At 47.9% G+C, this 23,368-nt stretch overlaps 2 protein-coding genes across 4 annotated transcripts; both read left to right on the top strand.

Annotated features, from left to right (window-relative positions):
* Window positions 1–1,435: 1,435 nt before the first annotated feature.
* On the top strand, window positions 1,436–15,709 carry DCTN4 (dynactin subunit 4). Of its 3 annotated transcripts, none has more exons than XM_063168856.1 (14): window positions 1,436–1,576; window positions 3,633–3,703; window positions 4,136–4,314; window positions 6,209–6,252; window positions 6,993–7,100; window positions 7,668–7,688; window positions 8,607–8,680; window positions 9,018–9,130; window positions 10,419–10,528; window positions 11,921–11,994; window positions 12,346–12,400; window positions 12,868–12,975; window positions 13,346–13,443; window positions 13,614–15,709. In XM_063168856.1, exons 1-14 carry the CDS (start codon window positions 1,466–1,468, stop codon window positions 13,825–13,827), a joined length of 1,380 nt encoding a protein of 459 aa, XP_063024926.1. In that variant the 5' UTR covers window positions 1,436–1,465; the 3' UTR covers window positions 13,828–15,709. The 3 variants fall into 3 exon arrangements, with proteins under 3 accessions (XP_063024926.1, XP_063024924.1, XP_063024925.1); XM_063168854.1 differs by lacking the exon at window positions 1,436–1,576 and adding an exon at window positions 2,182–2,353; XM_063168855.1 differs by lacking the exons at window positions 1,436–1,576; window positions 7,668–7,688 and adding an exon at window positions 2,183–2,353.
* A 225-nt stretch (window positions 15,710–15,934) lies between these two features.
* On the top strand, window positions 15,935–23,256 carry RBM22 (RNA binding motif protein 22). The gene is made up of 11 exons (XM_063168850.1): window positions 15,935–16,021; window positions 16,763–16,816; window positions 17,718–17,747; window positions 18,786–18,918; window positions 19,185–19,285; window positions 19,449–19,621; window positions 20,153–20,353; window positions 20,838–21,002; window positions 21,410–21,498; window positions 22,004–22,135; window positions 22,812–23,256. The coding sequence occupies exons 1-11, from the start codon at window positions 15,968–15,970 to the stop codon at window positions 22,940–22,942; spliced, it is 1,263 nt and encodes a 420-aa protein (XP_063024920.1). The 5' UTR covers window positions 15,935–15,967; the 3' UTR covers window positions 22,943–23,256.
* Window positions 23,257–23,368: the final 112 nt, after the last annotated feature.

Below are 23,368 nucleotides of genomic sequence, written 5' to 3'. Positions count from 1 at the left end.
CCTCTGGAGCTGAGCGCGAAGGTCTCAGGGAGGGACTGTGGGGACATTTCACTTCACAGTCCTTAACAAAGGGTCCTCCCTGCCCTGTCCCCTCCTGCCTCAGCAGGGCTCACAGGCACCCGCTTGTCCCGAGGCCCGGGGCAGGAGCACCCAGAGCCTCCATAGCCACAGCGCGGTGCCCCCAGTCCCCGGGGGCTCGGGCACGGTGATTTACAGACACACGGCCAGAGAGAGGGGGGACAGAGCTCAGCCGCCGCCTGGGAAAGCTGTTTGTGCTGCCCAGTGGAATATTCCACTCCACTGGTGGTGCTGAATGGCAAAAGCAAGATGGGATGCTCTGACTTTCCTTCTGGGACACAAGCTCAGTGACAGTCATGGTGGGAGCCCCACACTGCACCTTTCACTCCTGCCTTTTCCCAGGGAAACCTCTTGGGTTCCTGGTGGTGGAAAGCTCTACCACATGTTCCTGTGAAAAACACTAATCACTTGTTTTTAAAATTTTAAAAGTTTAATAGTAATAAAATGGTTATAAAAATAGTAATACAATTAGAGTAATAATAATTTGGACAATTTGAATTAGGATAATATGAGACAACAGAAATAAAGAGTTACAGACGTCCAGGTACATTTTTCTGGGCAGCACAGGCCGGAAAAAGGACACCCGTTAACCAAGGATTAACCCTTAAAAGCAATAGCCTGTTGCATATTTATATATCCCATACATGATGCATAAATTGCATTCAAACAAAGGATTCAGTCTGGTCATCCTCATCTTCTTCCTCCAAATCCTAAAGGTGTCTTCGATCCTGAGAGAGGCAGGAAGAAGTCAGTTTCTTCTGATAAGAGAATAATAAATTCTTTTTCTCTGAAAGATTTAGCAGTCCTGTGCCTGCTATCTGGTGCAAGTACCTCATTCCTTTCTTAAAAAAAATATCCCACTTACACAGTTCCTATTTTAACTACAAAAGTTATCTTTTAACTAGAAAACTACATTTATCATACTATTAAAATGTTAATACAGCACTACTAATCAATACAACAAAATACACATAGTAAATATCTGCGTAGAGCCTTATGATATGCACTTTTCACACTCCCAAGACCCCCCTGTGTTCCAGGCACTCCTGGACATGCAGCTCTGTGGGAGCAGGGCACGGGCAGCCTCCTCCCTGCCCCTCCAGCTGCTGCAGGGGGATAAAACCATGGGACTTTTATCTGAGCAGCAGCACATCCTCATGGACAGGGCTTTCCTGCGGGGCAGAGGGCAGGGACTGAGCGCAGGCACTGTGTGGGGATGGATCCCGGGGTAAGGGATCCATTCAGGCCACAGGCCAGGCTGGCTCTGCCTTGTTTGGGCTCTCCAGCAGCACACTGGGAGGGGTTTGCTGATGCCAGCTCTGCCCTCGGCAGAGAACGAAGCAGTTGTAGTGTAGACACCGAGCTTCAGATCTCTTAAAGCCTGCTGATGTGTTGTTTATTCTCTCTGCAGGCAGAGAGCATCCGCAGACCTCGTGCTTTCCTGCTGATCCCACTGCACGGGAATGTTCATTCTTGTCAGGATCCTGTCTTGGTGGAGGTGAGACTGAAGAGAAACCACCTTTGGGGTGTGAAAAGATCACCCTGTCTGCTCTGCTCTGGTGAGAGCCACCTGGGCTGTGTCCAGCTCTGGGCCCCAGTGTGACAAGGACACGGAGCTGCTGGGGGGACTCCAGAGGCGGCCGTGGAGATGTTCTGAGGGCTGAGCCCCCCTGCTCGGGAGCCAGGCTGGGAAAACTGGAGAAGGCACGGCTCCAGGAAACCTCAGAGCCCCTTCCAGGGCCTAAAGGAGCTCTAAGAGAGCTGGAGAGGGACTGGGGACAAGGGCTCGGAGTGACGGGATAAGATGGACCTGCTTCCCACTGCCAGAGGCAGGGACAGATGGGATACTGGGGAGAAATCCTGCTCTGTGAGGGTGGGGAGCACTGGCACGGACCAGCTGCGGCAGGGTCCAAGGCCGGGCTGGAGGGGCTCCGGGACCAAGGAAGGTGTCGCTACCGTGGCCACGGGTGGCGTTAGATGGCACTCGGTAGCATTCCGTGGTCCCGGGTGGCACTTGGTGGCACTAAGGGGAGGTCACGCCCCCTCGCAGGCCACACCCCCTGCTAGCACGCAGTGTCACGTGGGAAGACCGGCGTGGTGACGTCAGGCGGCGGCGCGGCGGAGCCCGCCCCCTCCCAAGATGGCGTCCCTGCTGCAATCGGAGCGGGTGCTGTACCTGGTGCGCGGCGAGAAGGAGCTGCGGGCGCCGCTGCCGCAGCTGTACTTCTGCCGCTACTGCAGCGAGCTCCGCTCGCTCGAGTGCGTCTCGCACGAGGTAACGGCGGACCGGCCGCGCCGCACCCGCGCACCGGGCGGGACCGGGCGGGACCGGGCGGGACGGTGCTCTCTCTGCGCGCAGCGATTGGGTCGCTCTCCTGCCGCTCACTGACTTTCTGCTTTTCTATTGGTTGTTGGCGCGGCTGGCGGGTGAGCGCAGCGCTGCACGGAGTGCGCGGATTGGCCGCGAGTGACGGATGGGGCGGGGCTGTTCGTTGATTGGCTGTGCTCGCCTGTCCGTCGGCGGCGCTCGGGCTGTGATTGGCTGGGGCGAGCGCACAGGGGCGGTTCCCCTCATGGGGGACGAGCCCCCCTAAATGGCACTGGCCGGGGCCCCCCCAAACCTCGGTGGGGCCCGAGCGGGGCCGCGGGGACCCTTCACCTTCAGCGGGGACCCCTCACCCTCGTGGGAACCCAACCTTTAGGTCTAGACCCCTCCCCACCACACCCATGCCCATAGGGCCCGGCCGAGGAGGGGCACAGGGACCCCCAGACCCGCGCCCCATGCCGGGTTTTGTTTGCAGTTACGATTTTTTCTGTGAAGGGAGGGTTTGACTTCGTAAATTGTCATATTAAAATCGCCGAGACTCATTTTGTTGGAAGCATGGTTGAATTAAGAAATGGTGATAGATTTGGGAAGCGTTGAAGGAATGACTGTGCAGCCCAGATGTCAGAAAAGGCAGCTTTAATGAAATTAAGGCCTCTGAAGAGAGGATTCGTGACCTGGCTGTATCTGTCATGAATTCACTGTGGTGTGAGCAGTGCAGTCATTGTGCGTGGCCATGCTTAATAATCACTTTGAATTCCTCTTCAAGAAGGGGGCCCAGTCTTGCTGCTGTTGTTTTAATGAAAAAAATTCACTGTGACAGCCGAGAGATACAAACCATCTTCTGAAATATTCATATATCTGACCAGTGTAACTGTGAGGACACAATAAATTTAGGTCCAAATAAAAAACAAAATGTTAAAACTTTTATTTGAGCTGGAAAATGAGATTCTGGTTATTGCTAAAAGTCAACACCCACCTGATCTTTTCCTATTTACCAGGCAGAGTAGTTTAATCCATTCTGACTTAAGAAACCTTATAATTTTTGTTATTAAAGATCAAAATCTGGCTGAGATGGGCTAAGGTTTTGGATACCAAAAAACGTCTCAAGCCTTCACTGGCTTCACCCTGCTGTTGCAAGGCACAGATCCTTGTTGGATCCTGTGGCAGTTTGTGGCTTTTTGGGCAAAGGTGTGCCCGATAACGTGTGATATGGCTGTGTCTTCTTCAGGTTGACTCTCACTACTGCCCCAGCTGCCTGGAAAACATGCCTTCAGCTGAAGCCAAGCTGAAAAAGAACAGGTAAAGTTGCTTTGGAGTTTTTTTTTTTTTTCATCAAAGCTCCCTATTTAAAACAATCCCTTCCCATGTCTGTCTGAAATACTTCAAAAATTTCATGGCTGTTTTTTGTGTTTGAGTCTGTTTTGGGAATAGGTGTCTTTCCATGATGTCTCAGGGAAAGTGTCTTTCCATGATGAACAGGGCTGTTCATGACTTTTGGGGGTATTTTTATGACCCGGGATCTTAATACAGAGGATTTTTAGTGTCACTTTGTGTTTCTCACTGCTGCTGCTCTTATGCTGACTCTGAATCCACCAAGTTCCTGTCCCAGCCCGTTGTCCCTAGTGCTGTTGCCTAGGAATTAACAATCTGTTGTTTTAGTGCTGATGTGGTTGTTGGGAGCATTTCTCTCAGCCTGGCACCCTTCTCAGAGCCCTGCCTTGTTGTTTGCAGGTGTGCCAACTGCTTTGACTGCCCGTGCTGCATGCACACCCTCTCCACACGGGCCACGAGCATCCCTGCGCCTCTGCCCGACGACCCGGCCAAGACCACCATGAAGAAAGCCTATTACCTGGCCTGTGGCTTCTGCCGCTGGACTTCCCGGGATGTGGGCATGGCAGACAAGTCTGTTGGTAAGGGACAGTTCAGAGACACAAAGCTGAGTGACAGCATGAGCCCAGTTTGTGTTTTGAAGGTAACAGATAATCCAGTTCCAGCAAGGTTTGCCAGTTTCCAGCTTGGCACCGCTCTGGCGGCCAGGGCGAGCGGCTGCAAACCCAGGCCATTTTCCATGGGAAAAAGGAGTCATTTCCCCAGAGTCTGGGGATCAGATCAAAGGTGGTGTTTGGGGCTCTGAGGTTTGAAGGGTCCTAGTTGCTGGCAGCTTTAGTTTTGAAGGAATCCGGCAAAGTTTGCAAGTTTCTCGCATGGCAGACAAGTGTGTTGGTAAAGGACAGTTCAAAGACTGTCTTGGTATTTGTTTAGGAAGGCAGGAGCCTCCCCTGAAATGGAGAATGTAAACCCTCCCCAGCCCTCTGAATTGCTATAAATTTTAAATTAAGGGGCTCTCTGGCAAAAAAATATGGGAGGAGGAAATAACAGGTCTTTAATAGGGAAGAAAATAAAAGGATAAAATTATCAATGGAGTAAACTAAAACAACGCTGACAGAGTCAGAACTCAGCCTGGCACCCTGTTGGTCAGGGTGTTGGTAGCAGTCCAACTGGAATTGTGGCTGCAGCCCTCCTGCAGTGTCAGGGCTGGTTCTGTTGGAGCAGGGATCCTGGAGAAAGGTGCAGTCTCTTCCTTCTGAAGATCAGTGGAAGAAGAGACAGCTGCTGTTCCTGTGGGAAATCCAGTGGAGAAGCCTTGCTGGTATTCCAAAATCTCCAGATTATATCTGGCTAGCAATGCTTGGCTCCTCCCTCTGGGGAGAGCATCTCACAATGGGATACTGTAGTTCTTATCAGTCATGCAGTGACATTCAATAGCTGTTATCAGCAGATGTCCCTTCCAGAGGGGAGGGAATCACTGATTGTGGTCACTTAGAGAGAGATAAGGAAAACTGCCCACTTGACAAAAGACAACTGCCATACAGATGGTAATAGAATACATCTTGCCTTGCAGTCTGGAACAAAACATGAAACTGAGTTGCAGCAAGAGCCCAGTCTGTGTTTTGAAGGTAACAGATAATCCAGTTAGCTCCAGACTGTGCTATAGACTTGAAATCTGGTGAGGATTGGAGTTGTAGTTGGAAATTCACAGCAAAACTCTTCTTTGTTGCTGAGGAGTCCTCTGAAGAGCTGAGTTAGTGGAATGTGTGACCCACTTTCATGCCTGTGTTACCTGACTAGTGAGAAAACTGTCAAACTGTTTCAGTCAGTGCACTGTCCCCACTGCTGAGATCTTGTTTGTGTGCTTTCACAGGCTTTGAAGCTGCTCAGTCTGACAGCATAAACACCTAATTTATTTTCCATCACTTTTGTTCACTTAGACTTATTCCAGAGTTGCTAGTCAGTGTTTGAACTTGGCTTTTCTCTTCACAAGAGCACTAGAACAAAGCTTTCATCTATTTTTTGGTACATGAGATGTACAGAAAATATCTGTCAGGTGGGGTTGAGTAGACCAAGCAGATCCTCTGACTTCCAGTGTTGATGTGACTGAAAATGGAGCTGAGGGTGCAGAGACAGCAGAAACCAGTTATAAGAGACACACATAATAACACAAGTACCTGCTGCTGAAGTGACTCCTGGGTTCTGTCCTGAATATCTCTCAAGCAACATTTGTTTAAAAACACAATATAAAAGCTGTCAGAGCTCCTTCATTCCAAACCTGCCTGTGCAACTCTTTGAGATGTGTATTTGTGATTTGTACAGACATGAACTTAAACAATTGCAGTGGTAGGTGTAGCAAAAATAGGGAATGCCATATTTTATAAATAACACCAAGATAGTTGAATGTTGGGTGTGATTTCTGTGTGGCATCTGGAAACCTCCTGTGGACTTTGCTTTTTCTCTTGTCTTGTGCAGCGAGTGGGGGCTGGCAGGAGCCGGAGAATCCTCACACACAGAGGGTGAGTGAATGGGAAAGCTGTGCTTGGGCTGAAATGCATCAGCCAGAAAGAACTGTTAGAGTGTCAGGCCCTCTCAATCACTTTTTCTGCATCTATATAATCCTTCAGATACCAGTTCCAGTTCCTAATCTGCACCTTGAATGGAGGGAAGGCCTCTTAGAGGCTCCCTGAGGATATCGCAGTATAAAATCTGCTTTTGAGAAGAAGCTCAGTTGAAACCAACCTATCTAATGGTGCTGTTAAGGTGAATGTGCTGTGTATGTATGTGGAAAAAAAAAAGCTGTTTTCCAATCAAAAGTGTGTCCAGAATCTGGAAAACACAACTGCACCTTTAACACCCTTCCCTTTTACCCATTAGGGCTCCAGTCTAAATGTGACCAGCCTTGGGGAGGGGGGAAAAGATGCTAACGATGCTGTTTGCTCTGCCAGTCCAAATTGCTCAGAGTTGGCCACATGACATTACTCTATGCAGTGATGGCAAATTCATGAATGAAGTCTCAGGTGCTGAATTGCAGAGTGAGATTTGGACACTGCCCTCCAACACATATCATTCCAAGGAAGGGTCATTTTGTCACCCACAGTGTGGCTTAAGACACGTTAAGGTACGCAGACTTCTTGAAGTAGATCCTGCACAATACAGCTGGTACTAGGAACAGAGTGAAACAAGCAGCAGGAACCCCAGCTAGTTCACAAGGAAATGCTGCAGCTGAGGTGACAGTGCTCCCTGTTCCTCCCTCCAGATTAACAAGCTGGTTGAGTACTACCAGCAGCTGGCTCAGAAGGAGAAGATCGAGCGGGACAGGAAGAAGCTGGTGCGACGCCGCAACTACGTCCCACTGGCCTTCTCGGTGAGCTGCTGTGCCATCCTCCCAGAGCAGCAAAAGGGATCCTCAACAGCCTCAGCCTGGAAAATCAGATAGTTGGTAGCATGATAGGGCTGCCCAGCTTTGGCTAATTGAGGACAATATGAAGGAAACAAGGCTTTGTTTAGGGATGAATACTTTTACATGCATTGCTACTCTCTCTGATAGTCCTCCCCAGCAGTGCCAGAAGGTTTATACTTGCCATGCCTAGGAATATGTTCTCCAGCAGTGAAGTGCAGTCCAGCTGCAGCCACATTGCCTGTGGCAGCTCTTTCTCAGGACAGTTCATCCCACAGCTTAGTGCCAGATAGATCAGCATTGTCTGACACTTCTCTGCTTGAAATCTCTACTGAAGTTAACCTTAAGACATGGTTGTGGCTTGAATGACTTGTTTATTGTACCTGGCAGGTAAATGCTCACTTTGTTTAGCTGGGTGACTGCATATGCTTGCTACTTCAATGAACTGTGCTTGCTCTGTGCCCTTGCTTGTGTCTTATGGCTGCATTTTTTGTCTCCGTTGCTACCTGCTGCTATTTTGGGGGCTCTCCACAGCAACACACTATACATGTAGTGGTAAGTCCTTTCACAGTTTCTGCTGGTGTTGAAGCTCTCATTGTACCAACTGAAGGGGTGTAACAGATCCTACATCATGCCTCAGGGCCTCTGGCTTAGGTGTGCCTAGAACAAACACATGTGAAGCCTAACTCTTTTGAGGGTAACATTTGTTACAAAAAGTATTTTGTGTTTAGAAACAGGACGGTGTGTTTGAGTAAGTAATGTACACTTGAAAAGCAGTCCTTCACCAAACTAGGCTGAAACACAGCTGTCTGCTTGGCCAAGGCAGGTGGTACTAACATTAATCATCTCATCCTTGAAAAATCACCAGAGTAGCCGATGCTCACATTTCTCATTTGGTGAGAATTCAGACTTTTAGCCCTGCCCAGAAGGAAGATGGCTGCCCCCAAGCACCCTGGTTACAGCTCAGCTGTAGAAAGTTGAGGAGTAGCTCAGCTATTGCTGGTGAGAGACACTTGTAGGTAACAAGGCTTGCAGGAGCTTTTAACAGCTTTCAGCTGCTTCAAGTAGTGCTACAGAGCCTTTCAGATTGATGCATAACCACATCAACCCACTTTTTTTGGCAGCTGAACTCTCATTCTACACTAGTTGACATGGAGTTGCTCTGAAGAGAATATCCAGGGAAGATGTGTCAGTAGTGCAGGCTGGTGATTTGTGGAAGTAGCAAAAAGCTTTATTAGCAGTAGCCACACACATCTTTCTTTCCCCATCTGCAGTGCAGTGGGAATTATTTTCTCCTTGCTAACAGTTTAAGCAGAAAAATGTATCTTAGGAAGCGTTGAATACCTTTTCCTTTTTGCTTTCCTTTGCTTATACCCCCATGCTTGTCATGCAGCTCAAAGGATGAGTTTGCAGCAGGTTTTTGTGTCCCATCAGGGGCAGACCTGAGGGTGACAGTTCCTTTTTTCCTTGTAGGACAAATACAGCCTTGGGACGAGGCTGCAGCGCCAGAGGCCCGGAGCTCCCATCAGTGCCCTCGCTGGACTCTCGTGAGTCTCAGGGTTGGGGTTACCTTTGGGGGGAGCTTTGGAGTGGTAGGCAAGAGAGGAGTAAAGCAGCTCTAGGAAGATGATAGACAATTAGCAGATAGCAGTGAGAGGAGATTTCTCCTTTTGAGTACTCGAGAGGTGTCAGATCCTCAGGCATCTCTGTGCAGCAGCTCCAGATATTCTGCTTTCTCCCAAGAGGAACAAGGGACTGCTCGCACCCTTGTTGCAATTATTGTTGTGCAATCTCAGCTCTCACTGTCTTTTGGGCTATAATGCAGTTGCTGTCAGAGCACACATGCCCTATTTCATGACTGAATTGCCCCTTATTTTGCTTCAGCCTGAAAGAAGGAGATGACCACAAGGAGATCAAGATTGAGCCAGCTGATGCAGTGGAAGAAGTGGAGCCTCTTCCTGAAGATTACTACACAAGACCAATCAATCTGACAGAAGGTAAAACCTTAGTATTCTGTTACTTTTTGGCTTATATTTTGTAACATGGGCATTGCCTACAAGCCTGTGACATTTTGTCATGACCCAAGTTCCTGGTCATTTTTATGCTGGGATTGAAATACTGGGAAATACTTGACTTTTTAAATGGTAACTTTGAATGCAGCCTCAGCTTCATGTTATACATGGAAAGCTCAGAGCCAGAAGGCCTGAAGGGTTATTTAATTTTCTTGCTGGCCTTAATTTCTCTGTGTGTGAGGCATCAACTTTTGGATGGAGAAAAAAGCTGACGTCCTTTTTCAAATAATAGCAGGAAATAAGGAAATAGCAGCTGCTGGGGATCTGGCACCAGAAGTGGGCTGTTGAGTAACAATTGCGCATTGCTTTGACATCAGCTTGGAACAGCCTGTGTACACTTGCCAGTTCTTTAGCTGACTCATAAATTTAATCCATAAATACTGTAAATTGATCAGTAAGACTTGATGTGAACAGGATAAAGCAGCAGGTACAGGAGTGATGTGGGCTTCCAGCTGAGGTAGCTCCAAGTGGAACGGATGATGTTGGTAGTTCTGCAGGCCTACAAAGTCTGCCAGTATCAATAAATTCATGAGAGGTTTATGGAAAGGGGTAGATCTTTTTGGTCTCCTTTTCTCAAGAGGCTGTTGGCACTGTGAGTTTGATGCTGCTGAAGAAGACAACTTCCCTGGTTCCTCACAGTGAGGAAAAGGCTGCCAGATGGCTCACTTGTCTCTTAGGCACTGGTGCAGTGAGGAGCCTGCATTTTGAGAGAAACCCATGGGAGGTTTTGACTGCTGGGAGTTTCTTGCTTTGGGAACTGTTTTCTCTAATTCTACGTTTGAGTCTGAGTTATGCAAACTCCTTGCTAAGAAGCTGTGTATTGTACTCATGCAGCACCCAGCCGTGAGTGTAACAAAGATGTGAAACTTATTTCTCTAGTGAGGGAAAGAACTGTGTTCCAAATGGTTAGGAAACTCTTGTTTCCATCCCAGTTCAGCTGTAAAAAAAGATGCGAGTACCTTGTTTCTCCTGGGCTAGCACTGATGTTGCTCTCGTGTTACTGTGCCCAGTCAGGGCAGCCCTTTATTCAGCTTTTGCCTTTCTATTTATTTCTAGAAATGTGATAGCTGCCAGTGCCTTCTGAATTACGAGGTGCAGGTGAAATTAAGTGTCTTAGAGATGGTGGCAGATCTCCACGCAGTACGAGGTGCTTATGTAGAATCCAGTTTCAGTTCCTGAGTCATTTCTTTGTCTTTTTCTGTTGTGCTGCCAGTGACGACTCTGCGGCAGCGCCTGCTGCAGCCTGACTTCCAGCCCATCTGCGCCTCCCAGCTCTACCCCCGTCACAAGCACCTGCTGATCAAACGCTCGCTGCGCTGCCGGGTAGGCAATTCAGTCCTCAGCACTGCCCTGCTCCAGGAGCCTCCTCCAGCCAGGTCTCATGAGCTCCCAGAGGCCTAGAACACACCCAAGGTAGCTCAGCCACACTTGGAGGCATAAAAATCAGCAGGATGGCTTCTGTTGCAGTGTTGGAAACAAAAAGGTTTAATAAAAGGTGAAATAACAAACAGAGAGAAACTGAGCTAGGTACAGAAGGTCTTTGCTCTTGGTAAAACACCTTACAAAAGTGATTAGTTTTTTTGTTTACGTCTATTGCCCAGGCAGGACATTTTGGCTTCTGTCTAATTAGCTTTAAGTTTGAGGTGAAGTCTCCTAGGCCTATGAGGTGGCTTTTTCACCTAATCAAAGAGAGAAACTTCTGAGCTTCTTTTCTTTTTAAGGAGACAAAGGATAGTTTTGTCACTCTGTCAACAAAGAGCACACTCCTACATGCCCTTTCCAGGCTCTCAGCACTCAGGTGCTGGGAAATGGTCTCTATGTTTCTCTTTTAAAAGAAATGGCTCAAATGCTTCTGATTGTTGAAAGTTCTCAGCCAAGTTAGTGGTTGCAACACTGAGGGGGTGAGGGAGGCTGTGGTGTCTCTGGTGTGATGACAGTTGTGAAAGGGGGACAGCACTGTCAAAGGTGCATAAAGATACAAAGCTAATGCCCTGCCTTGCCAGGGAGTCAAAGAATACTGCCAGTGCAGTTGAGATAAAAAAAATTGCTGTTACTAAGGACAAAAGTCAACAAACAAATTATTAGGGAGAGGCAGTGCAGAATACTTAAGATGTCACTAGAGTGAAGGCAGGAAGATGGTATTTCAGAGAAGCAAAGCAGAGATCTATGAAGACAGGCAGGGGTTAAATTCAAGTTCTGCTGTTGGCTCTCTGCATGGCCCTTATTACACTATTTGTTTTCTCAGTCATACAAGGATGTTTATTTGTCTAGTTCCTAAAGTACTAGAGCAATATTATTGTAAGTATTTAATATGCAGGATGCTGAACAAATGCAGGGTAGTTTCTCAGAAATAAGTAATGTCAGACTGATCCTGTATTTGAAGAGTAGCCTATAAGGAGATCAGGACTTCTAGCTGCTTCATTTATTTTGGATTCTGGAGCATAAGGCAGTTATTTGTGCTGCAGTCAGTGTCCAGGTGTTTTCAACATTGGTTCCAAGTCTTGTGTTTCTGAGGTTGTGCTGGTAGTGCTGGATATGACATTTTGGAGTGTCAATAGCTGAGCACATTGATGGCTACATGCACCCCAGGTAGTTTTTGTGTGCTGTGCTGGAGGCTGTAATGTCATGGCTGGTGACACAGCACTTGTGGCTCTGATTCTTCAGTGTGTAACTGCACACGGCCTTTGGTACTGACTTAAATACCTTTCTCTCTAGAAATGTGAGCATAACCTGAGCAAACCAGAATTCAATCCAACCTCTATCAAATTCAAGATCCAGCTGGTTGCTGTGTAAGTAAGAAATGGGAATTGGGGACAACAACTCCCTGTTCATGCTTAGTTATTGCCTTCTATTTTAATTTCCTTTGACCTCTTGTGGGATTGTGTCATCCCTTAGGATGGTGTAATCACCTTTTTAAATATATTTAGCTTATCTGTAATAGGTTTGCTTGCTGATCTACTAAAGATTTCAGCAGTTTGACAAAAACACTGCCTGCTGTGCCAGCCCCAGACTGTAGCAGGGTTTTGTAGGGTTAGGGTTATACAGCAAAAGGACACTTCATTTTTCTTTTTAGGAAAGCTCTGATAGCTTTACAGACAGCAGCACAGTTCCTCACAGTCATTTGCTCTGTTGTTTTGTAGTAACTACATCCCTGAAGTGAGAATCATGTCTATTCCCAACCTGCGCTACATGAAGGTCAGTAGCTTTTCCAGAAATGTCTGAGGCTGAGACACAGCCAGGAGCTGTGAATGGGGGATCTTCTTGATCGATGACATGATGTGATGATTGTTCCCTGAGGGCTCCACTCACTCCATTTAGAGGGTGCAGGGTTTAAGGGAGTGGCCAGAGTAATTCTACGTGTACTTGTCACTGCAGCAGTAGATTGCTGTGAAGTGTGACATCACCACTTGTCAATGTCTGAAGAATAAAGGGTGTGGAATTGATATCCCAACTAGACTCCCAAGATACATATTTCTTATATTAAGAGTTTTGCATGGTATTGATGCCTTTTTTATGGACAGGGGGCAGTCACTGTCCATCCATTGAGAGGATGTGATGCAATTTTTGAATGTGTTGATGAGTCAGAGAAGATGGAGGTGCTTACAGTAACAATGAATTTTAGCACAATTGCTTCTTGAACTGTGATTCCTGAATCTCCCCAGGAGAGCCAAGTCCTTCTGACTCTGACTAACCCTGTGGAGAACGTCACTCATGTCACATTGCTGGAGTGTGAGGAGGGAGACCCTGATAACATCAACAGCACTGCCAAGGTATTGATTGTACTCTCCTGCTGGGTAAGCCCATGGGTTTACCACTCCCATTTGTCCTTCCACAGGACACACTTTTCATATGTACTTCAACCCCTTCTAGCTGTGCTGCATTTCCCTCCTTGGAGCATAAATTACTGTCACCAATATAAACAGCAGCTCATTAAGTATTTTGAAATTTTGGCTGTTCCTTGATAATGAAAACCCAAGGGAGAAATTTCACTGGCAGGGTGGTAATCAGGTGGTCCTGGAGCAGAGAAAAGCTGAGGATGAGTCAGTTTTCTGTTAAAATGCAGTGAAGCAGACCTCAGAAGAGGAGAGCCCTCCTGCTTGCAGTGCTAAAAAGCTTTTTTCTCTCCCTGCTCTGTTTCAGGTGGCAGTTCCTCCTAAGGAGCTTATTCTGGCTGGCAAAGATGCTGCAGCAGAATATGATGAGCTGGCAGAGCCTCAAGACTTCCAGGATGATCCTGAGTGAGTGTCCTGTGGGGATCCTCTCCCTTAAAAACTCTGCTCTTTGAGTAACTCCCTCTCCTCCTGTCTGTCTCCAGTGTGGCTTGAGTTCCTGTGAGAGCATTGTTCCACTTGGAACAATGCTTTGAGAACTTGGCTGACCCAGTGTTCCTGTGTGTTCTGCCCTGCAGCATTATTGCCTTTAGAAAAGCCAATAAGGTGGGAGTTTTCATCAAGGTCACCCCACAGAAAGAAGAGGGCGAGGTGACCGTGAGTTTCAAGATGAAGCACGAGTTCAAAAACCTCACTGCTCCCATCAGGCCCAACGAGGATGGTGACCACCCCTCTGAGGTGATCTGGCTCACCCACCACGTGGAGCTCAGCCTCGGCCCCGTGCTCCCCTAGCGGCTCCCAGCGCTGCTCCCGACGGCTGGATGGACTGGCACCCTGAGAGAGCGCCTCTGAAAGGTTCTGCAGAGCTCCCCTGTGATGTGTGGGTGTGCCACGGGCCCGGCCAGCTGCCAGGAGGGGGCTGAGCTGCCGTGGTTTGGGCTGGTTTGTTCTCTCTCCCCTTGTGTAGTGCCCACTAACCAACCACCACTCCACTTCCCCTCACTGCCCCAGGCTAGAGTAACTTGCAGCACGTCTTAGAGCACAGAAAAAGATCTCCCTCCAGGTTTGCACTGAATTGGGCTTTATCAACAGATGATTAGGGCTGAATTTGGATTTATCAGCAGAAAAGAACCCATACTGTTTTTTTCTCAGCCCACAAACCTGATGTTACATACCCAATAATGAACAACTTCTCTTTCACACAGAGCAATGCCCTTCCCAAACAAACATTTTAAGGAGTGTCCCTGCCTTCTGCATCCTGGCAAGTTACTGCCAGCAGCATGATCTTTTAGTTTGGTTTTCTGCTCCCTCATAGGATACCTCAACTGTGTGGGCTGGGCTGTAGAGCCCTACCCCTCTGGCATATGTAGCTTGCTTAGCCAAGGTGGCAGATGTTTTTTCACAAAGGAGTTGATCAGTTTGCCTTTAAACTTTAAACATAGTGTACTGTAGTGTTCATGGATCTGACTGGCAACCAAGCCTGCTGCATCTCAGCTGGGTGTGGCAGCAGGATGTGCTCCAGGCTGGGAATTCAGGTGCTGCTGCAGCTCTCAGAAAGCTCTGGAGAGGCAGGGATGCTCCAGAGAGGCTCCCTGGCAGACCTCAGCTCAGTAAATGTTGTGTTGCTAGGGGTTGTAGCTATGAGGGTATGAAACCTGTAGAGTTAAGATTAGTTCTGGTAATTATAAAGCTACAGTGGTGATTTGGGTGTGTAATCTTTGTTTTTCCAGTTAGGGTGGGTGGGAGGGAGGTGTAAAGGTGGAAACTCATTATGTGTTAAGGACACACACTGTACCAGAAGGTCATTTACCCAGGGTATAATTTGGCTGCAGTCCAAGCTAAAATGGGTGATTAAGAGCTGTGTATCCAGGAGACTGAATTACTGAGAGGTGCATGGCTGGTGCAGGCAGGTGAGATGGCTCTTCCTGCAGAGCATTCCCACTTCAGACCTTGACCTTTGTTAAACATTTCTGAGGGGCTTTGACACGCTGCTGTGCTGGGAAAGGCTTGAACACCAGCCAGCCATGGCCCTGTCATGATGCTTGTGCCATGGCTCTGCCAATCCTCTGCATGGAGGGGCAGGATGAGGCTGCCTGCTCTCTTCGGGGGTACTGCAGCCCCCCCAAACATCTCCCTTAGCTCAAGGAGCCTGCTGTGGTGTGCTGGGGGCTCACAACTCACAGCCTGGCCCTGCAGCGGGTCTCAAAGCAGCGAGGCATCACGTTTACAGCTCTGTGTAGGTGACACACAGATGTACAGCATGAGTTTGAGATTTGTAGTTAGTAGTTAATGTGTAATGCTAGTGCCTGCTGTGGCTTTCCCTGTCCGGATAACAAAGCACTTCACCTCTGGCCACAACTTCTCTGTTCAGTAGCCAAAGCAGCTGCTGCACTTGGACACCACCACAGAAAGACCTCCCAGGACCCAGGCCTGGAGCTGTGCCTGGGGTTTGCTGCAGGCAACGTGACCTGGGCTCTTCTCACTACAGACAAAGGGTGCACTGGGCTGTGGCGCTCTGAGCTCGGCGAGCTGCTCTCCCCTCCCCACAGGTGCTGTAGGCCATAGGAAAGGAATTGCCGTGTCCCTGCCCCTGTCCCTGCTCCCCGACAGGCGCCTGTTGCCTTGTGCTTGACGTCGTGTAGTGACCTTCAATAAACCACACGTGGCTCTCGGATTCTGTGCGCTGCCTCTTATTCCAAAACAATCGTTGTTTAAACAAAACAAAAGGCGGGGCTCCCCCGTCCGTTCCCAATGGTCTCGTCCCCGTGCTCCCCCCCCCATCATTTCTCGTGGTCTCGCCCGTTCAGCCGTGCCTGGAGCGCCCCCTGCCGCTGTGACGTCACCGCTGCCGCAGCCCGCCTTTTCCGTCACGGCGCTGGTGGAAGTGGCGTCACTTCCGGCCGCCGCCTGCCGGCAGCGGAGCGGGGCCGCCATGTCCACATCGCTGGGCTCCAACACGTACAACCGGCAGAACTGGGAGGATGCGGTGAGCGGGGCGGCCGCGAGGGGCCGAGGCAGCCGGGAGGGGCGGGCCTGGGCCGGCGGGCTCGGCTCCGCCGCGGGAGCGCGGGGGGCGGCAAGGCCGCGAGGCGGGCGGAGTGCGGGGAGGCGGCCCCGGGGCTGGGACCTGCCAGGGGGACCCGCTGCCGTCCCTGGGGACCCGCCAGCTGCCATGGGGACCCGCCAGCTGACACGGGGACCCTTCACCCGCCCTGGGGACCCGCCAGCTGCGGCTGAGGCTGTGCCGCGGTTCCCCGGCTCTCCCCGCGGCCCAAAGGGAGCGAGCTGCCCGCCGCTCCTTCCCCCGCGCCGCCCTGAGGGGCTGCAGCGGCTGCGGGACTGAGCTGGGCCCCTCGGGTGCCCCTGGCCGCGTCCCTTCCTGCTGAAGCCTCCCCAGAGCGGGCCCAGCGCAGGCAATCGCTGCTGAGGGATAACGGGGGCGATGTCGCCTGCTGCAGTCCGGGCGCTGACAGGTTCACATCTCAAAAATACGATTTTTACTTGGTTATTCTAAGTTTTACTCCAAGTATAATAGCCAGCAGATTATCATTCTGCAAGAAGCTGGGCCTGGGTCATGGCTTGCAGCTCTCCCAGTGTCTCTGAATCCATTTGCATCTTTTAATCTGTCTGATGAGTTAAGCTAGATAATTTTTCATAGTGTGACTTGAATGCTGTTGTGGTGGCAGAGCTTGTTAAAAATTCCTGATTTTCTTCTTGCTCCGTTCAGGACTTCCCTATCCTGTGCCAGACGTGTCTTGGAGAAAATCCCTACATTCGGATGGTAGGTGCTTGTTGGGCCCTGCAGCCCTTCCCTCTCTCTGTGCTGGCCCTAAAACTGGGTTTGGGGACTGACATAGGGCTGGGTACAGGAGGAGGTGCTGAAATGAGCACACACTGCTGAACAGCTGCTTCTGCACAACAGGATCTGGTTCCAGCTGTTGCTGGTGTGTAATATCACAGTTAGAGGTGTGATTTAAGAACAAATCAATCACAAAGGAGAGAAGATGATCCAGTCCAGTGTCTGGAGTGCAGGAAATGGTAGAAAATGAAATTTTAGTGTTGGCAAGCTCCAACATGGACAGTTGTGAGCTGCTCAAATTCTAATAAGTGCAATTTCTGAAATGTGCCAAATACCCACCTCTAAAATTAAGTTAAAAGTGATTTATGAAGGTAGTTTAAATTCCTGTTTGTTTTCCTGGGTTTGCTCTGTGCAGGGTGAGTCAGTCCATGTTCTCTTGCTTTTCTCTGCCTGGCCTGGTTGCCCATGACCTACATTGACATTATCTCCTTCATATTCATGTTCCACAAATTTTCTCAGAGAGATTGGTTTGTTCTTATGAAACAGAACCCTAATGCTACTATGGGGGATATTTCTAAACCTGTTTGTTTCCATGGGTTATTTAATGTAACATCACCTTTCCTTAAAAAGAGCTGATGCTCCTTTTCATTCTCACCTTTCATCAGTACAGGAGGTGGGACTTGAAGTACTCTGTTACTTGAAAGTTTCTAAACCAAAAGTGTATTGAGAGTGTTTAGAATTTATTATTTTTTGTCCTGTTGACTTCCCAAGGTGTAAACCAAATACATAGGGATGAGTGTATGTAAATGCAGCATAAATATAAAAAAACCTACTGTGTTATCATATCAATGATATGTTTCATTTTTATTTTTCTATATTTCAGACCAAAGAAAAATATGGAAAAGAATGCAAGGTATGTTTGTGTGTTTTGAAGAAAGATTGTCAAAATTGGTGCAGATCTAGGAATAATCCATTTTAATGATTAAAAACCTGTCAGCTTCAGAAGAGTGCTTATCTGGGTTAACTTAAAATATTTATGAAACTACTTAAATTTTTAGGTCGGTCTACTGTGCTTGTTAGACAAAGTCAGTTGGTTCTAAAATAGTAAAATTATTGAGCAAATCCTGAGTTTGTCTAAACAAGTTTTCATGTTTATCAAAATGAGGTTTTGCAAATACTTTTGTACTATATGTGAAGTTATTGCAGGATTTTAAATGATCCATGTTTTCTTGGGTGAGTTGGTTGTTTTTACTGAGAAGTGCAAAATATCTGGAGTTTGGGTTTTACTGTGTATGTTATTAATGGCTATTTGGTGATTTGTGTTGGCTGTCCAAGAAATAAGCCACAGTTATTTCCAAGAACAAAAAATACTCAGTGTTGCCTGGACTGAGGGAAATTAAATTTTTGCCCTTTTATCAATTTTCATCTGAGGTAAAGGTATAATTTGGAGTCTGCACATACTGAGATTGTATTATGAGCTCAGGCTGTACCTGCAGAGGAAGCAAATGCATCATTCCATGAGATAAGAGGGAACATCACTCTTCTGCACCAAAGCTCTCATGACCTCCTGCAGGTTGCTGCTGTGCTGGTGCCTGATGTACCCATCATTGTAATTCATCTCTAGAAGCTCCACACTGACATCACCTGGAATCAAAGAGAATTTATTTATCTTTGAGTAGATCTGCGTTTAAATAAAGAAATAAATAAATGCAATAAATAAAAAGAAAAACAGCAACCAAAAAAAAGAAAAACCAGCTTCCCTAACACTTATTCCTGTCAAAGTAAAACCCCAATTAGAAATGAGTTTTTCCTGAGCTCTGAATTTTAGCTTTAGGACAAAGAAGTTGTGTTTATGGTTTGGAGAAGCTGGATGGGTTTGGAGTGTGTTTCCATGCCAGGAGCAGACAGTAGCTGTGTGCAGGGTGAACCAAGTGCCCCCTTTGTGTCCCAGATTTGTGCCAGGCCCTTCACGGTGTTCCGCTGGTGCCCCGGCGTGCGGATGCGCTTCAAGAAGACAGAAGTGTGCCAGACCTGCAGCAAGCTGAAGAATGTCTGTCAGACCTGCCTGCTCGACCTGGAGTATGGTGTGTACCCAAAAACCTCATCCAGGACAGGGAGCTGCCCTCTGAAATGGGAGCTGGTGGAGTCACTTTAAGTGTGTGCATGTAATTGGCACTGCACAGTCTTTGAGAAGAACAGGCCTTGTCTCTTCAGAGGTTCAAGGGCAGAGTGGTTTCCCTGAGAAGCAGATGATTTACCTCTGGTCACTGCAGGTCACAGAAATTACTCTTTCTGCTCTTTCAGCTTGTTCTTCATATGGATTGGTTGGGGTTTTTTTGTTTCATTTTAGGTTTGCCTATCCAAGTCCGGGATGCAGGACTCTCCCTTAAGGATGAAATGCCTAAATCTGATGTCAACAAAGAATACTACACCCAGAACATGGAGCGAGAGGTGAGTGTAGCCAGCCATGATCATGCTTTTTGTGTGCCTGTGTGTGGGGAGGAAAGGGCAGCAGTGACCTAGCTTCTCTTAAATCCACTTGCTTGCTCTGATTCTGTGCATTAGTGTTCAGTGCTGATATACACATAATTATTTGTGTTCTGCCTGCTTTTAGATAGCCAATTCTGATGGCACCAGACCAGTTGGTGCACTAGGAAAAGCTACTTCTACCAGTGACATGCTGCTGAAGCTGGCCCGAACCACTCCATACTACAAACGCAACCGTCCTCACATCTGTTCCTTCTGGGTGAAAGGAGAGTGCAAGAGAGGAGAGGAGTGTCCCTACAGGTACAGACACAGCTTGGACAGTCCATCTCTGCACCACAGGCAGATGCAGCTTCCCTTGGAGATGCTGCAGTGGGCAGGAGACACTACAGTGATTTGGGTCAGGACAACACTTGCATCCAGTGCCAGCAAATGAATCTCTGTGATGGAAGTTGGTTTGTGAGAAGTTGGCTGTGTCCTTTGCCAAAGCAGTGACTGCAGCTCTTCTCTTGTGTAGTCAATTTTCCCCCTTTGTGGCGTCAGTCCCCTCAAGCAGAGATCTTTGTATTTGAACAAGAGGCTGTTTCAAACCCAGCTCTTGTGTTTTGTAGTGCTGAGTGCTGAGCTGTCAGAAGCACCATTCATTCAGAACTTGACGCAGTCCTGGCTGCAGCTGAAGTCTTCAGGGCTTTGTTCCATTTTGGCGTGTTTATGTGGACAGGGTTAAGGATATAATTGACCCGAGGCTTTCAGAAGGGAAACTGGCAGCTACAGTAATTTTAATCCATTCAGTCATCCCTGATGTTATAAAGTGCTTTGTTTGCTGAACCTTAGACATGAGAAACCTACAGATCCAGATGATCCTCTGGCTGACCAGAACATCAAGGATCGTTACTATGGAATTAATGATCCTGTGGCTGACAAACTTCTGAAACGAGCATCAACCATGCCTCGTCTAGATCCTCCTGAGGACAAGACTATTACTACCCTGTATGTTGGAGGGCTTGGAGATACCATCACTGAATCAGATCTCAGGTGTGTTGGTGAATTGGTATTGCCCTTGCCTTTTTGTTTGACACTTCGATAATGGCTCTTCAAGTGAGGAACAAAAATAAATCTGGATTTCAGGGTTTTTTAATGGGGAGCTGGTTGGTGGGCAAGTGCAGAGGAGTGCCAGCTTGTTGGAGAACCCGCAGGCACATTTCAAATGCTTTGATTAAAATGTATCTCTTTAAAGATGAGCCATCCCTTTGTGCTGTTGGGGATACTGTGTAACCCTTTTTACAAGGAGGTCCTGTATCCTCTAGCTAGCTACTGAGAGAAGCTGCTGCAGAGCTTTAATTGCTCCATAATTGCATGGACGGCTAATTATCATTAACTGCTTGATTATTGATTTCTAATGATTAGTTCATGCTGGAAATGGAGAAGAGAAATTTCTGTGCATGCCTATCTCACCTGCTCTATACCCCGTGACTGGGAGGAATGGAGAATCATAATACATTTTTTTTGTCCCATACAGAAATCACTTCTACCAGTTTGGGGAGATCCGGACGATCACGGTGGTGCAGAGGCAGCAATGTGCTTTCATCCAGTTTGCCACCAGGCAGGCTGCAGAGGTGGCTGCTGAGAAATCCTTCAACAAACTCATCGTCAACGGCCGCAGGCTCAATGTCAAATGGGGAAGGTGAGTGTGGGGGCAGGAAGCCTTGAGGATTTGCAAGTTCTTCTCTCAGTTTACAGTCTTGACCAGCAGGATTATTATGCAGAAGTTGATACTTGTTTGGTAAATATTTGGGGTACTCTTGCGTTTTGGTTTTATTTTTACAATGGGATCTGGCTTGGAGATGACACAAACAGCATAAGGGATTTCTTGGCTGAGGATTATGGATGAGCTTTGGTAGTTTTTTTCCTAGTCCATCTCCTGTAAACACTGTTTGCAAACTTGGTACCATCTGTCTGATGTTCTGTGAGTTTTTCGTCTTTGGCCTGAAGAAATAGATCTGGAATAGATAGTGTGAAGCCACTGTGATGTAAATATCTCCTTATCCTGCTTTTCTCATCCTTGCTCTCAAACTTTTGTCTGTTTTTCAGGTCCCAGGCAGCAAGAGGAAAAGAAAAGGACAAGGAAGGCACTACAGAATCGGGGATAAAGCTGGAGCCAGTTCCAGGACTTCCTGGAGGTAAAGGAGTTGCATTCATCCCTGAAACACTTAAGGCTGACCCACTTCCACCTGTGAGACTGCTGTTAAACTTCCAGGAGCAGTGACAGTTCAGCATGGTAGAGGCTGTGGTGAGCCCAGAGCAGTTACAGGAGGTTTGCAGCACATCCAGCTGGATGGGAGATGAGCTTTGTCTAGGAGCAGATCCTTGATGAAAAGAGAGTTCTTTATGTGATGAGTGAAAAGTTAAAGCTGAATTCAACTTCCTTAGCTCACAGATACTTGAAACCCACGCTTTTAATGTCCAGTGAGTGTTGTGTGATGGACAAAGCAAAGCTGGTTTCAGATGAAGGAATGTGGTGACTGGAGTTTCAGGGCAGTTCAGCTTCTCACTCCAGTTCATACATGAAATAGTAACAACAGTTTGCCCTTGTGAAAGCGTGGGTTGTGCTCCATGTCTGAAGGCAGACACCTCTGCTTGTCTTGCCTGAGAGATTTTCCATAACTATATGTACTTTTTCTGCAGCCCTCCCCCCTCCTCCAGCTGCAGAAGAGGAGGCTTCTGCAAATTACTTCAATCTACCTCCAAGTGGCCCTTCAGCTGTGGTGAACATTGCCCTGCCACCCCCTCCTGGCATCGCTCCACCGCCGCCTCCAGGTACCTGTGCCTCCCCCTCCAGAGGGCTGTGAAATTCAGTGTTAGACATCTCTTCCTCCCTGCCAGGCCCTGCTGCACTACTGATGCATGCCCTGAGCTGATTTTCCTCATCCCTGATCACACAGTGTAAACGGATGAGCTAAACTGAGCTGTCAGCACAGTTTAATTGAACTGAGCTGCCTGTTGTGGTTGGTATTTGCTTGCAAATTCCCAGGCACGTTGGTTACTGGTACTGAGACGTACTCAGTGCTTTTGCTGGCTGTGTAAATGGCACATTAACCCAGACTTCAAAGGGTAATTTTGCAGATGGTTGAATGCTGGCATGTCCTTGGCTTTCTATATATCTATCCAGAGATACTTTTTTTCTTTTTAATGGAATTTTGGACTCTCACGGATGTATTTGCTCTGCTCTGTGGTTGAGTAGGAAACATTTAGATGGGTATTAGAGACACCTGCCCAGTCCCCCCACCAGCTTTTATTTGTAAGGATGTGTGTTGGGTAGGGATTGGCCCTAGTTGTACTGAAAAGAGGGGCAGGAGTTTGGGGAGATGGGAGATGTGCACATTTGTGGGTTACAGCTGTCAGCCAGCTGTGGTATCAGCACTTTGAAGCAGCAGTACACCCACATCAGGTTTTCTTTTGCTTTGCCTGAAGCTGCCAACTTTTGTTTCTGCAGGTTTTGGACCACACATGTTCCACGCCATGGGGCCCCCACCTCCCTTCATGAGAGCCCCAGGCCCCATCCACTACCCATCCCAGGATCCCCAGAGGATGGGTGCCCACGCAGGAAAGCACAGCAGCCCCTAGCACGTCCTGCCACCCTCATCCTTGAAGTAAATGTTATTTTCTAGTTACCATGGTAGCACCATATGTTGAGCTGTGGGTGAGCTAGAGATGCCTTATTTCCCTGCTTGCAGCCACAGGGCAAGCTCAGCTCCGTGTCTCCACTTATAATCGGGTTCTTGATATGTCCCAGGTCTTTCTATTAGTGTGGGGGGTGGGTGGGGGACAGACAGAAGGGCTGTCAGGGGTCTGTGGGTCTGGGGTACCAGAATTGCAGTGCTAGCTGTGTATCCCATTGGCACACTTTTGAAATAAACTTCTGGAAAAACAAAACCAAACCCGTTTCTAGCCATTTGATATCCTCAGTTGGAATGTTATGGACTGTAAAAATGTAACCAGAGACTTTTCTGTCAGGTAACTAATGATGTATTATTCTAATGAGGTATTAAA

The sequence above is a fragment of the Melospiza melodia genome, chromosome 14 (assembly GCF_035770615.1).
Source record: "Melospiza melodia melodia isolate bMelMel2 chromosome 14, bMelMel2.pri, whole genome shotgun sequence".
Lineage (NCBI taxonomy): Eukaryota > Metazoa > Chordata > Aves > Passeriformes > Passerellidae > Melospiza > Melospiza melodia.
Note: the sequence above shows the minus strand (reverse complement) of the source record. Positions and strands in the feature narration are given on the sequence as shown.